The following is a 13038-nucleotide window of genomic DNA, read 5'->3' as shown; positions in this document are numbered from 1 at the left end:
CCCACTGGTCTCGTCTTATCGAGCCACGTGGTATGTCGTGATTCATCGTTTTCGTAAGCCGCTCAGAAATTCATCCCAATATCTCATATTGCGTGCACGTTCTTGTTCAAATGACTCAGTCGCCTACAACTGGCCAGACTTGGCGATGGTGACCTGCTTGGAGGTGGAGCCGCTGCTAGAGCCGACCTTCTCGATGGCCTGGACGACGTCAAGACCCTCGACAACCTGGCCGAAGACGACGTGCTTGCCGTCCAACCAGGAGGTCTTGACGGTGCAGATGAAGAACTGGGAGCCGTTGGTACCAGGTCCGGCGTTAGCCATGGAGAGGATACCAGGGCCAGTGTGGCTCAGTTTGAAGTTCTCGTCCTCGAACTTCTCGCCGTAGATGCTCTCACCACCGGTGCCCTAGATTATGTCAGCCTTTTGTGCTCGTCAGAGAAGTATCGTGGTGTTGCCGTACGTTGCCGCGGGTGAAGTCACCACCCTGAAGCATGAACTGGGGGATGACACGGTGGAAGCTGGAGCCCTGGTAGTGGAGGGGCTTGCCGGAGCGGCCAGTGCCCTTCTCGCCGGTGCAGAGAGCGCGGAAGTTCTCGGCAGTCTGTTGGTAAAAGTTAGCGGCTGGTTCAACTTTCCAAAGTCTCGAGCCGAAAAGAGCAGCGATGAAGACTCTGATAGCGGGGTACTGACCTTGGGGGTCTTGTCGGCGAAAAGCTCCATGACAATGCGGCCCGCGGGCGCACCGCCAATGGTGATGTCGAAGTAAACTCTGGGGTTGGACATTGTGATGGATGTGAAATTGGTGTGTAGAGGAAGTGTTGGGGATGGAGTGTTGTTGATGGGAAGGATGAGGGGCAGCTTTAAAAGTAGAAGAGCAATAGAGGGGCAATTGCCTAGCCACCTTTTATAGCCACCATAGCTCCTTCCGTAGAGCAATGACAGGCGCAGCACAAGTGTGGGGCGTTCGGCTTGATTGGGCCTCTCACTGTCAAGTTGTCGAGGCTGGAGCTGGGAAAGGGCCGCGCTCGGGCCACTTTTGGAGGGGTAGTCGGAGGGGAAATTGCGCCATGCACACCCGTCATGTCAGGGCAGACGTAAGGATCGCCACTTCACAGACCGCCTTGCCGTAGAGCTTGGAAAATTCTTGACGGGCTTACCCAGATACTTAGGTACTTGCAATGGCCCGCCTCAGCAACGGAATTCCGTCTGGCGTCGAGATGACGGGAGACAGCTGAGAGGCACGGAACACCGTACACCGAGATGGCGCCTGCTGGTCGGCTCCTCATAGCGAATACGAGCTCTACAGCCTCATGTGTAACGTCCGATACGAAACATAAGATAAGGGTCAGCTGCTGTGTCCCTCCGTGATTGTCACATGTGCTTCCTTCCCGTCAGCATTTCCTGTGGTCGCAACAGCGCACGAGCAACATATCATAGTAGAATCGAATATGGTGAAAAGGTTGAAAATTATGGCCGGCTGACGTGGCCATGGTCTGAAAACTACATAGGAGAAAGATAAGGTGAGACAAAAGAAGAGAACGCTCAAGAACGCCAGGCCTTCCAGCTATGCCCTCGGATATACCCAACACAACAAACAAACAAAGAAAAGCTGTCTACAGCTGCACAAAGATGTTCACCTCAGATGCCTTCGCAAATGCGGCACGCTCCTGGATGTCTTTCGCTTCAGCCTCTTTCCAGAGCTGAATCACTTCCTGCTTACGGCTCTCGCTCCTAGGCTGGAAAGCCATCTCCCATGGATCCGGCTTGATGATAAGCAAAGAGTTGGACTTGTTCAGCGGTACTTCGATTTCCTTGCCTGAGACTGGGTCGACCTTGCGCCTGAGATTAAAGGCCCACATCAACGCTCCGCAGCCTGTCACCGTCTCGTCACGTGTGATGGACATGCCCAAACATTGGCGCTGACCCCAACCGAAAGAAGTCATGCCGACGATATCAGGGTACTTAGTCAACGGCTCTTGGAAAGTGGGCCATCCGGCTTCCAACCATCGCTCGGGACGGAATTCTTCGGGCTGGGGGTACTTGACAGGGTTGCGAAGGAAAGCCCAGTCGAGAGGAAGGATACGTGTGCCCTTGGGGATGAAGTACCCTTGGAACCAATCGTCGGCCTCGGCCTCGTGTGCGACACCTAAGATCAGAGTCAGTCTCAGTGTCAAGATTAGTCGGGTATACACTTACCAGTAGGGACGGTTGGCTTCCATCGCATCGTCTCCTTGATGCAAGCACGGAGGATGGGAAGGTTGGGCAGGTCGGCGACGGCAGGGGGGTTGTTACCGCAAACGCGGTCAATCTCATCCTGGCACTTAACCTGCCATTCGGGGTGATGGACCATGCTGATCAAGAAGTAGTAGATGGGTCCAGTGACAGTGAAGATACCAACGAGGGCCATCATTCCGATCACGCAAGACGCCTCGTAATCCCCAGAGATGTTCGACTTTTCGGCAGTTTCCAGGTAGTTCTTGGTGAAGCAAGACCTTTGCTTACCCATTTCCATGCTCTTCTTGGTCTTTTGGAGGCACTGCATGAAGAAGGCTTGCTGTTCGTCGTGGCGCTTGCGCTCCCGAAGCTTCCAGGGGTTGATCGGTTCGGGAACCCAATCCCAGAGAGGAGTCAAGACGTTGGTGATCGGGCCGGCGGGAGACATCTGAGTGAGCAGTCCCCATGCGCTGGGTGTAAGGGGGATACTGAGTGAGGGGTCGTCCCATGTCAACTGGCACATGACCTTGGAGCACATGTCTTCGAGCGAAAAGCCGAAATCATCGGGGTTTTCCAAGAGCCTGGCCATCCATCGCTTGGCTTCAAACTCCATGATGCCGTTGTAACGTACATTGGTCGCACCGGTAAGGTAAGAGTGAGTAAACTTTCGTTGACGAGCCCAGTATTCTACTTTGGTCAGCGAGGGTCGTTCAAGGATCGCCAGCGAACTTACGGTTCTTTCCCATGAGAGGCAGGTACTCCATTGAGCCGTATGTGCTCTTCGCATCAAACAGCGACTTGATCTCGGGTCGATCGGAATACAACTTCGCCTTCTTTACAAGCATGTCCTCTGCGATCTTCTCATCACTGATGATGATGAAGTTCGCGCCCAACATCTTCGTCCGGTAGATGGGACCATGAATGTCGGCCCACTCCTTGAACTTCAGCCACATGAACTCGATGGGGAGATCGTGAATGCGCCCAATCCAGGGTAGCTGCCATGGGCCAGGCATGTTCTGGACATTGTACCTCTTGTCGTACTTGCCGACAGCATCGACGACTGCGTACACGACGAGGCCGACGACCGCAACGCCAAGAGCGTAAGCAGTGAATGGGTGCATGTTGTTAAAGCGGGAGACCGTTGAAAGAATGTGTGGAAGATTCCAAGTCAGGTAGGGTGACTGACTGTCGCCAAGAGTCTTGAGCGGGGGTGCAGGTGGAAGAACCGTGATAACACAAAATTACAGAGTGGGAGATTCTGGTAAATATCATACCACAGCTTGGAGTTGAACTACCACCTGTCCGGCTCCCCAGACCTTGACTTATGTACAGCCATACAGGGACCACTGCCGCGGCGAAATCGTTTAGAGCACCAAAGTCATCGGCGTCTGGACGAGCATAGCCGATATGGCCTAAGCATTGCTTGGGGTGACAGGCGGCAGATTCATCCAATAGCCAAAATTGGAAACTACCGATTTCCATATTTTGCTAGGATGCCAATGTCACTAGCATGCTTGCTGATCGCAAGAATCTGTTCCCGTTACAGCGGAAGAGCAGAGGTCGGTGCTAGCGGGCGCCGATTATGACATATTGAAGAGCTTGGATCTGTGCTAACATGTATCGGTGCGCCGGGAGAGCACATAGATCGACATGGACTAAGTTCACTTGCATGAACTCGAGCGTATCGAAACAGCCACCCCTTGCATTGGAAGTCTGATACAGCTGATAGAGCACGCGTTTAGTGGTTGCGTGCCATCCCGCCCGCCGTGTCTAGGTAAGTTACCGTTATCTATCTAGTACCATACTACACATGACAACACATACCAAGGCCAAGGTCTAAGTCGGCAGCCGGCATATCACCGCGCCGTGAGACCCTCTTCACTATCAAGACATGCAGCATAGTTACCGGCAAGGGTGTCACAATTACTCCTCGTCAGTGATCGACGTGGATGATCCAACGACTCGATAATGAGCACAAGCCCCGTGCTGCATTCTTGAAACCAAAGCCTCTCAGCTGTCGTAACACCAAAAGGTTTCTCGACGTGTAACTTTCCCTAAAGGAAGGTGCGATTTTCAGCCAGCCTTTGCGCCCCGATTTTTACTATTCAAGAGTAATGAAGTCTAAGCGTCATCAGGAAGGCTGACGTACGTTTAGCGACGTTACACATGAATCAGATCTCAATCGCTGCAGTCATCAAGTCTCCACGTGGAACAGCGAGATACAGCCGTGAGACAGGCGATAGGCTGGGAGTGCCGCGGGAATCTCATCAGCGCGTATGTCCAACACAGCAACCTTGAGCTCGATCTCGTTTGGACATGGCTTAGGGTGCCGCTGAGCACGCTTGGCCTCCGGAGTTGGTGGGGAACCATAGCGCATGTGCACGGACATTGATAAATCGGGAGTTTTGGCTAGCGCGAGAGACGATTCGTCGTCATCGAGATCAGTCCAAGACCAAACAAGCCGTGTTCCTGACAATCTTGCGCCAAGTGTAATGATCATTGCTCCGTCCAATACCTGCATACCGTCGTACGAGGGTGAAAGTACAACAACTAGAAATGTCGGCCACTCGGACATCCGAGGGGTCTTCGGCAACCCTCCCTGGTACCCCAACGGAGAATGCAGGTGAAGGCAACCCTCAAGATGTATGAAAGGCAGGCATAATTTGGTCTGGAATTGGTTTCGACGATACACCAACCCCTCAACCATCCTACACACCAAACCGCAATCATGCCTCACGCTCTTACTTCCCGTGACTCCACGATGGAGTCGAAGCCAATAGGCTCATACCCCAACACTGGTATCGACGTACTTATCGTGGGTACTGGTTTGGCTGGTCTGGTTGCTGCCCTTGAGTGCACACGCAAAGGACATAATGTTCGTGTGCTGGAGAGGAACGCAGACATCAACACAGCTGGTGAGCAGCATCCTCAAACTGTAGTCTTGACGCATTGCTCATGATGTGACTTAGGTGACATGTACTTCATGGGTCTCAGCGCAACCCGCTTCTTAAAGCATTGGCCTGAACTGCTCAAGGAGTACAAGAAGATTTCTCTCCACAATGCCTGGATCGAGACCTTCAAACACTCCGGTGAGGTTGTCATTGGGCCCAAAAAGGTGGCAGACCGCCTCCGCGCACAAGGGCTGGATCCCGATACCCCTCCTGGCGAGTTCCAAATGCGCCCGCTTGTCTACAAGATGTTTGTAAGCGCCGTAGAGAACCTGGGTGTCTCCGTAGAATTCAACCGTAGGGTTGTAGACTACTTTGAAGACGAGAAGACTGGCAAGGGAGGTTGCACCACGGACGATGGCAAGCGCTACGAGGCGGACGTTGTCATCGCGGCCGACGGTGTTGGATCGAAGAGTCAGAAGCTTGTTGGCGGACAAGTGCGCGCAAGGCCGTCCGGAAGGGCAATGTGGCGTGCTGCTTTCCCCAGAGAGGCTCTTGACAAGGACCCAGAGGTTAAGGAGTTTTTCAAGATGATGCCAGGAAACGAACCAATCGTCAGGACATGGTTGGGGTAAGTCTTTGTGACTGCACAAGCCGTGCCTTTACTAACGCCCTCAGTCCCTCCACATATGCGCTTACATTGTCTCGCGAGGACGTCATGGTTTGGATCATGAACCACGACGTTACTGGTACTGAGAAGGAGTCTTGGAACAACACCATCGAGAAGGACGAGGTTCTTGACGGCATGGACAAAATGCCTGGTATGGAGAAGATCAAGTGGGCGCCCATCTTCAAGAAGCTTGTGGAGACCACTCCAGAGAAGACTATTGTCAATTTCGAGTTGCTCTGGCGTAATCCCCAGCCTAGCTGGACCTCGCCCGCTGCCCGCGTCGTTCAGATTGGTGACGCTGCCCACTCCTACCTGCCAGCCTCCGGAAACGGTGCGACCCAAGCCATCGAGGATGCTATCTCAATAGCTTCTTGTCTCCAGGTTGGTGGCAAGGAAAAGATCCCTCAGTCTGTTCGCGTACACATTCGCTTCCGGTAAGCCACCACCCCAGATCTACACGCACATGCTAATGCAACAACACAGCTTCATCCGTAACTCTTGCGCACAGAAGCTTGGTTTCTCCAACGCTGAACTCCTCCAAGATACCGACTGGGACAAGGTCAAGCTTGACCCCCGCCGTGCTGCGCCCAAGCTTCCCAAGTGGGTTTGGTCTCACGACCCTGAGGCCTACGTGTACGAGAACTACGAGAAGAGTGCACAGTCACTGGTGGAGGGTATTGACATGAAGGATGAGGACAAGTTCGAGCCCAACTACCCCAAGGGCTACAAGTACGAGCCTTGGAGTATCGAGAAGATCATGGAGGACATGAGGGCGGGCAAGGCTATCGATCTTGGCGCTGGTGATTGGGAGTAAGCATGGGCATCCGGAAGCATAGCCGCAGGGCAAACTGCGTGCGTGGCGTTACACATGTGTCTTACGAGCACTCCATAGCGAAATATGATTTTGACCACTTCAATCAGAAATTATGTCTTTCTTCCAAAGAATCTGCTCTTCCACTTCTGGTGCACAAGTCCTTAGCGTCGTGATTAAGTACGTCTTGCCTTTTCGGGGCAAGTCGTTCCACAACGGGAGTGCCCGTTCTTTTGGCGCTTCTCTTCCATCAATGACAGCGGCCGCTCCGATCTTGCCGCTTACTGACTGACTCGCTTTTGCTTGTCCTTCCAATGAACACCACAGCATGTCACACATATTCCTGTCGCGAGACACGCACTTATCGATGTGCCCACTGAGATTCGACACGAGAATTGTGTAAGCACCATGGTACACAGTATCTGCAGGTCCGCGGCAAGCACACGTTTCACAACCGAGATGCGCCGGAAAGGAAGTTTCCCGTTCCTGCCTCAAAGTTCTAGCTAAAGCAAGCGGCCCAACCTTGGAATTCGGTCTCGGAACGGGCACCCAAGGACCAAACTCTTTTTCTCGCGCCCAGACGGAGCCCCTTCATGTCGGCTTTTACAACCGCCGCCCTACAGATGGCCGCAGAACTTGTTGATCGCGAACAAGCAGGGCAGCAGCAGATTTGGCCCCTTCAACGCATCGCCCCTTACCCCATAGACAACAGGAACTTCTGCACAGACTACCCTGGAACCTTCCTAGAATTGCCTTCAGACCAACAACCTAATGCAGACAATCAATCTCACCTTCGTACCAGGTTGCAAGTACCCACCCTGCAACAAAACGCACATCCCCAGTTCCACCACTACAGCCCCCCAATACCTCTCTAATTCCTTCTTCCGTGATTGATGATACATTATCACGGCTCTCCGCCGGACATGGGAACTCTGAAGCATGTACGTGATGTGCAAGCGGTGTTTCGTTATTTGGTCTAGAGCGGGGATATAAGACGCGTAGAGAAGTCTATGACGCTGCCTAGTCGCGCTAGTGTTCACTGCAGGGTGCACTTGTTGAGCGTCGCACCGCGGATAGAGAGGGAGACGCGAGGATTTGGAGTGGCTTAGAGGGGTAATGGAGCGCTCGTTGGAACATAGCTGATAGATGGATGTGGTGAGATTGCAAGGGAGGGAATAGACCTAGGGCGACGCGAAAGAGTAACATGTGAATCTCTGCTTGCTGTGATACCAATTCGACTGTCTACTTGTTCAACAACTCTTTTATTTAATAATGATACGTCCGGCGCAAAGCGTATATCGACACATCCCTATTCAGGACGCTAACGCGCTATGTGAATGCGTGTCCACGTGACTTTTGATACTGCAATGATCGTCGCTGTATGCATTCGACGACTGTCAGCGACGTCGGTCATGTGTATATGCCAAGTCCAACACCACGGACGTTCTGCTGAGGCCACTGGCTCAGAATTCCACGGCTCCGTGCAGACGAATATGCAGCTCCTCCGCCTTCTTACTGTGCATGAACTCCCTTACGCTCTCAACTCTCTGTCCGTCTTTACTGAGCTTCACAAATAGTACGCCTTCAGTCCACCACTCTGTAATGTGGCTCTCAGCCAGCTGTGCACCCAGTTCATGGTCTTTATCTACTTTGCCTCCCATCTTACAGTGCGCTACCACCGTGTTCGTATCTCTTGAGAAGTGCACTGCTTTGCCTCCATGTCCGTCGTCTTGCGGGACTACCTGGAAGTCCTTGAATATATCGAATACAACTTGTGCATGTTCGCGAAAAGGTTGGATCGAGCGTGTGGGTAGGTTCAATTCTGCTGGGAGAGAGGTATGCGTAAAGTCTCGCGTTGCGTTTGTCGTCAGTGCCTGGGGACGAAGAGTCGAGTAGCTGTTTATGAAATGATTGAAGGTCTGGAGGTGTTTGGTCGAGTCTTGCGATTGCGATGGGTAAAGATAGTATGCGATGGGGGCGAGAGCAGCGATTGCAGCAAGAGTTGCGGTAGCAAAGCGTATCTCGGAGGGCGTGAAGCCTAGATCTGACATTATGATGTGACAGAGACTTTGCGTTGAGAATGGGATATCTACGATATGTTCGTATCCGAAGTGTCTGCAGTTTCGGCTTCCAACTTTTCCAACTTTGCCTCCACTGGCGTCGCTAGTTCATCGTCTCCTACTAGAATCTGGTAGCGAGTAAGATCATTCTGACGGCGCACTACAGTATCTACCCGGATGATCATCCAAGCCGTAAATAACCCGACTATGATCTACGGACCCGTCTATTATTGCGGCTTCCAGTCACGACACCGGTGATCAAACTTTGAACCCCTCCATGGCTTGCGTCCAGTCGTGTTGAGCTCGGTCTCCGTAATGCTCCTGCATAATCACCGCAATGTCGGTGTGGTCCCTCACCGACCCGTGGCGTTGTGGAACATCACGACAAGACTACCATTCGCTGTACGGGCCCCATTCTCTGCAGCTCCGTCGTGAGATCAGCATTCAGAAGAGTGGAGCTGCGTTCTGAACAGAAGCAACGGTCGTACTAAGGTGTTGCGGGGCCGGCAGCCCATCCTTTGCGCGACGCGTCGACGTGAAGCTATGCATATTATTGAGGCTTCCTCTGTTCTTCTGTCGTAATCGTTCTTCCTGTTTATCAATCAATCTGAGGCTGAAAACAAGCTCGACCTACAGCGGTATCATAAGCCCCTCCGAAGCCAAGCGACTCTTCTACCCTAACAAGCAACCCCGCCATGGCCGCCACGAAAGCTATCCTTGTAACTGGCGCTACTGGCAAACAAGGCGGAGCCGTGCTCGAACAACTCGCAGAGCACCCATCGCACGCTGAATATACACTCTTGGCTGTCACCCGTGACGCCAACTCCGGCTCTGCAAAGAAGATTGTCGAGCGTCACCCCGACGTCAAGTTGGTGCAGGGCAACTTGGACGATTGCCCAGCGCTCTTCGCATCAGCTAAGGCTGCACTCAAAGAAGCCGGTAAAGAAGAGAAGATCTGGGGTGTATACTCTGTACAAGTTTCTCTAGGCAAGAATGTCACCCACGAAAGCGAGGTTGTGCAGGGTAACGCTCTAATCGACGAATCGATTAAAGAAGGCGTCACGCACTTCGTTTACTCCAGCGTCGACCGCGGCGGCAACGAGCGAAGTTTCGAGAACCCAACACCCATCCCACATTTCCAGAGCAAGTACGAGATCGAGAAGCATCTTCTCGAGAAGGCCGGCAAGAATGGCGAGAACATGGGCTGGACCATTCTCCGACCTGTTGCCTTCATGGACAACTTAGTACCTGGTTTCCCAAGCAAAGTCTTCCTTGCCGCACTTCGCGATACATTGCAGGGCAAGTCCAACCAGTGGGTGTCTGTTGAAGACATTGGCCTTTTCGGTGCAAAAGCCTTCGTCAACAACCAAGAATGGAACGGACGCGCCGAGGCTCTCGCCGGTAGTGAGCTCACCATGGACGAGATGAGTGGATGCTTCGAGCGTGTTATTGGCAGCCCAGTGCCGGCCACCTACGGCATGTTTGGTTCCGCGCTTATGTGGGCCGTCACCGAAGTGAACGTCATGATCAGTTGGTTTGCATCTGAGGGCTATGGCTGTGATATCAACAAGCTGAAGAAGGAGGAGCCTAAGCTGTGTGATTTCGAGACTTGGCTGGCAGAGAGGAGTGGGTGGAAGGGGCAGGCTATCAAGCGATAGATGATGGTGCCTCCATATGCTGGCGGGGATAAGCCTCTAGCGTCGGATTTTTGAGCTTTTTGGGATCCTGACCCTTGTCCCGGTGTCTTGTGTAGTTTTCGATGAATTCATGATCCTCAAACAATGCTTGTCCAATATTACTGAACTTATCGTTCCTGACGCACATGTTCTTAGTTCTCAGCTGCGTCACCATCGTACTCTGAGATCCCGCTGGTAGCGAATCAAACACAGTAAGCATCAAAATTCGTCCCAGATCTACATGTATCTGTATGTCTGGCATAATGTCAGTCCATATGTTGGCGTTATAACAGGTATCCTCAGTTGCATAAGAATCACAGATTTTTATGGGAAATTTGAAGTGCTCAATCGTTCGTACGCTTCATTGATCTTATGCTAGACTCCAAACACCTACACATACAAAAACGATGTGGTAGGCAGCACAATGGCCGAACTCCTAATTGCAATCAAAAGGTCGGAACTACTTCAGTTATCTACAAGGAGAGCAAGTTCCACAGTGCCAGGCCACCAGCAATGGTTGGGGTAACCAACCTCAGCCTGTTCCAGCTGGCCCACTTTGTCGCAATGCTCTCCGCCTCACCCAACTCCTTCTCGTTGCTCCTCTCCGCCAACGCCTCCAACTTGTCGTTCAACGGCTGCATGTTGATAGCCGAGTGCAGGATGGTCGTCAAGTGCATGACGGCCGCAACACCAAAAAGCTTCCAGTCACTGCGGGCGAGCATGCCCTCACGGTAGACTGAGTAGCCAGCGTAGGCGTAACCCAGGAATCCCAGAGTTGAAATGGGACGGAAAAACTGGTTGCCGACTGTCCAGCAGAGAGGCCACTGACGGCCCAGAAGACGTGCGCGGTCTTTGTGTTCGGGTGTACCTGCGCGTGGGAAGTTGACGAGGAGCGCAGGGACGGTCATGTAGGACTGTGTGATGGCATTTCCTAGGTCTATGAGCAGTGAATTTGGGTAATGTTGAACCTTAGACTTACCAGCGAGGATGAAAGAGAAGGTAATGCAGGTTCCTGCAACACTCTTTACGTAGATGTTGTCTGACATGTTGATCGTTTGATTCGGCGTATGTGTAGAATTAGGTATTGACTTTGGAGTATGTGGAAGGAGGAATGAACGCGTTCAAGAACTTCCAGCGACGACCACTTCCAATTAACAATTCCCATCAACAAACACCGAAACTTATTTCGCGTACTAGCAACCATGCATTTCCGTTCCGAGACCCCCAAAGCCCGCGCTGGGCCACTCCGCCCTGCATTATGGTGTGATGGCGGTGTCCCTGGCGGCTGTAGTTCGGTTCCCCACGGCCGTCGCGTCGCGTCCCTTCAGGGCTCCAGGCGCACCCCCGTTCTGGGCGATCTCGATTACATCATGACAGGGGTCCGTATTTTCGAAGTGGACTGCGATATGTGAAGCGATTGCATCGGTGTGCCCTGGATGCGTCTTGCGTCTGCTGCGATAAAGTCGGTGAGTTCCCTGCCACACGCCGGCGGAGTTTGCAGCTTTTGCGCTGCTGACGCTGTTGCGAGGATAGGAGATGACTCTGACAATATCAGGACTCTGCCCATGAGTATTCATGTTTCCTCTGGACATACCGCGGCAGGCCAAGCTGTCATCGGCGAGGTTCAATTCAATTTGGACGTCAGCTTACAAGCGAAAGAGATACCCCGCGAAGAGATGGTACTTCTACGAATGTGCTCATCGTAAAATGATATCTCAGTCCACAATAGCATAAAGCACACAGCATGACTGTGGAGCCTTTGTAACTGCGTTCTGCATGGAGTACTTTTGAGACATCATTAAGATCTGAGGTAAAAATGCTGCTTACAACAAGTTAGGAATACGATGTCCTTAGGTGTGATCTGGAGAAGCAGAACAGTACTCACGGCCATGGCTACAGCCGCCGTTGTTTTTGGTTGTGGATTAGAAATTCTTCAAATTCTTCAGGTTGATTCGTAAGATGTAGCATGCTGACAACATCCGCATTCGAATTTGATGTCAGCTCACCAGTCGGTCTTACTATCACGTAAAGTTCTTCACAACGTTTCTGAAAGCGAAGACACGCAAGCCGTAGTTCACATGGTTGTGGATTCCAATGTGTACAGCCTTTTCTTTTGAAGAAAGAGAAGAGAGGGCTCGATGATGGATACATTCCTTCTGACTCGCTCAAGCTTTACTTGAACACTTTCATGACTGTCTACCCGACAAACATCTGGCCATCTGCTTTATGAAGGCAGTGAAGCATCCGAAGCCATGGTATTATGTCGACGTGACTTTTGGATGTAATTTGTGAACTTGTCAGGAAGGATCTTCCAAGAATGGAAGCATGGTACGAGACAGACTCGAGTTTCAGCTCCTTAATAAAGCGGTCACAGGGTTGTTGAACAAACCCGGCTTCGCCAGAGACCATTTAGTTATCTGTTTCAAGAACTTTTTGGAAGTTTCCTCATCCTGCTGACTTGGAAGGGTTTTTTGGGAAGTGGAAAAACATAGATTTCATAGCTTGTTTTGCATGTCGATTTGAAGTATTGCCCTTCTCGCGCAGCTGAACTCGCGAGGATAAGAAGAGAAAGGTCTTGGGGTATATACATACACATGCACCTCTCAGAGCCTCCAGTTCCGGATGATGAAAGCTGATAGCCAAGGATTAGCTGATATGTACTGCACACCATTTTACTGCACATAAACATGCACACACATGCTCAGCGCCATCATGAGGA

General features: G+C 51.9%; 7 protein-coding genes across 7 annotated transcripts; 3 read left to right on the top strand and 4 right to left on the bottom strand.

The window, feature by feature from the left end:
• Nucleotides 1–123: 123 nt before the first annotated feature.
• On the bottom strand, nucleotides 124–783 carry AA0111_g425 (Peptidyl-prolyl cis-trans isomerase; the record flags this gene model as incomplete). The annotated part of the gene is made up of 3 exons (XM_028650228.1): nucleotides 124–405; nucleotides 461–601; nucleotides 691–783. 3 exons carry the CDS (start codon nucleotides 781–783, stop codon nucleotides 124–126), a joined length of 516 nt encoding a protein of 171 aa, XP_028512216.1.
• Nucleotides 784–1613: 830 nt separating this feature from the next.
• Nucleotides 1614–3335, bottom strand: AA0111_g424 (hypothetical protein; the record flags this gene model as incomplete). The annotated part of the gene is made up of 3 exons (XM_028650217.1): nucleotides 1614–2146; nucleotides 2197–2901; nucleotides 2948–3335. 3 exons carry the CDS (start codon nucleotides 3333–3335, stop codon nucleotides 1614–1616), a joined length of 1626 nt encoding a protein of 541 aa, XP_028512217.1.
• Nucleotides 3336–4942: 1607 nt separating this feature from the next.
• On the top strand, nucleotides 4943–6586 carry AA0111_g423 (hypothetical protein; the record flags this gene model as incomplete). Its single annotated transcript, XM_028650206.1, has 4 exons — nucleotides 4943–5129; nucleotides 5184–5733; nucleotides 5781–6206; nucleotides 6256–6586. The coding sequence occupies 4 exons, from the start codon at nucleotides 4943–4945 to the stop codon at nucleotides 6584–6586; spliced, it is 1494 nt and encodes a 497-aa protein (XP_028512218.1).
• Nucleotides 6587–7176: 590 nt separating this feature from the next.
• Nucleotides 7177–7458, top strand: AA0111_g422 (hypothetical protein; the record flags this gene model as incomplete). The annotated part of the gene is made up of 1 exon (XM_028650195.1): nucleotides 7177–7458. The coding sequence occupies one exon, from the start codon at nucleotides 7177–7179 to the stop codon at nucleotides 7456–7458; it is 282 nt and encodes a 93-aa protein (XP_028512219.1).
• Nucleotides 7459–8046: 588 nt separating this feature from the next.
• On the bottom strand, nucleotides 8047–8634 carry AA0111_g421 (hypothetical protein; the record flags this gene model as incomplete). The annotated part of the gene is made up of 1 exon (XM_028650184.1): nucleotides 8047–8634. The coding sequence occupies one exon, from the start codon at nucleotides 8632–8634 to the stop codon at nucleotides 8047–8049; it is 588 nt and encodes a 195-aa protein (XP_028512220.1).
• Nucleotides 8635–9338: 704 nt separating this feature from the next.
• On the top strand, nucleotides 9339–10301 carry AA0111_g420 (hypothetical protein; the record flags this gene model as incomplete). Its single annotated transcript, XM_028650173.1, has 1 exon — nucleotides 9339–10301. One exon carries the CDS (start codon nucleotides 9339–9341, stop codon nucleotides 10299–10301), a length of 963 nt encoding a protein of 320 aa, XP_028512221.1.
• A 491-nt stretch (nucleotides 10302–10792) lies between these two features.
• Nucleotides 10793–11365, bottom strand: AA0111_g419 (hypothetical protein; the record flags this gene model as incomplete). Its single annotated transcript, XM_028650161.1, has 2 exons — nucleotides 10793–11250; nucleotides 11299–11365. The coding sequence occupies 2 exons, from the start codon at nucleotides 11363–11365 to the stop codon at nucleotides 10793–10795; spliced, it is 525 nt and encodes a 174-aa protein (XP_028511822.1).
• Between the last annotated feature and the right edge of the window lie 1673 nt (nucleotides 11366–13038).

The sequence above is a fragment of the Alternaria arborescens genome (genome assembly GCF_004154835.1).
Source record: "Alternaria arborescens strain FERA 675 chromosome Unknown contig_1, whole genome shotgun sequence".
NCBI lineage: Eukaryota > Fungi > Ascomycota > Dothideomycetes > Pleosporales > Pleosporaceae > Alternaria > Alternaria arborescens.
This window is presented reverse-complemented; position numbering and strand designations above follow the sequence as displayed.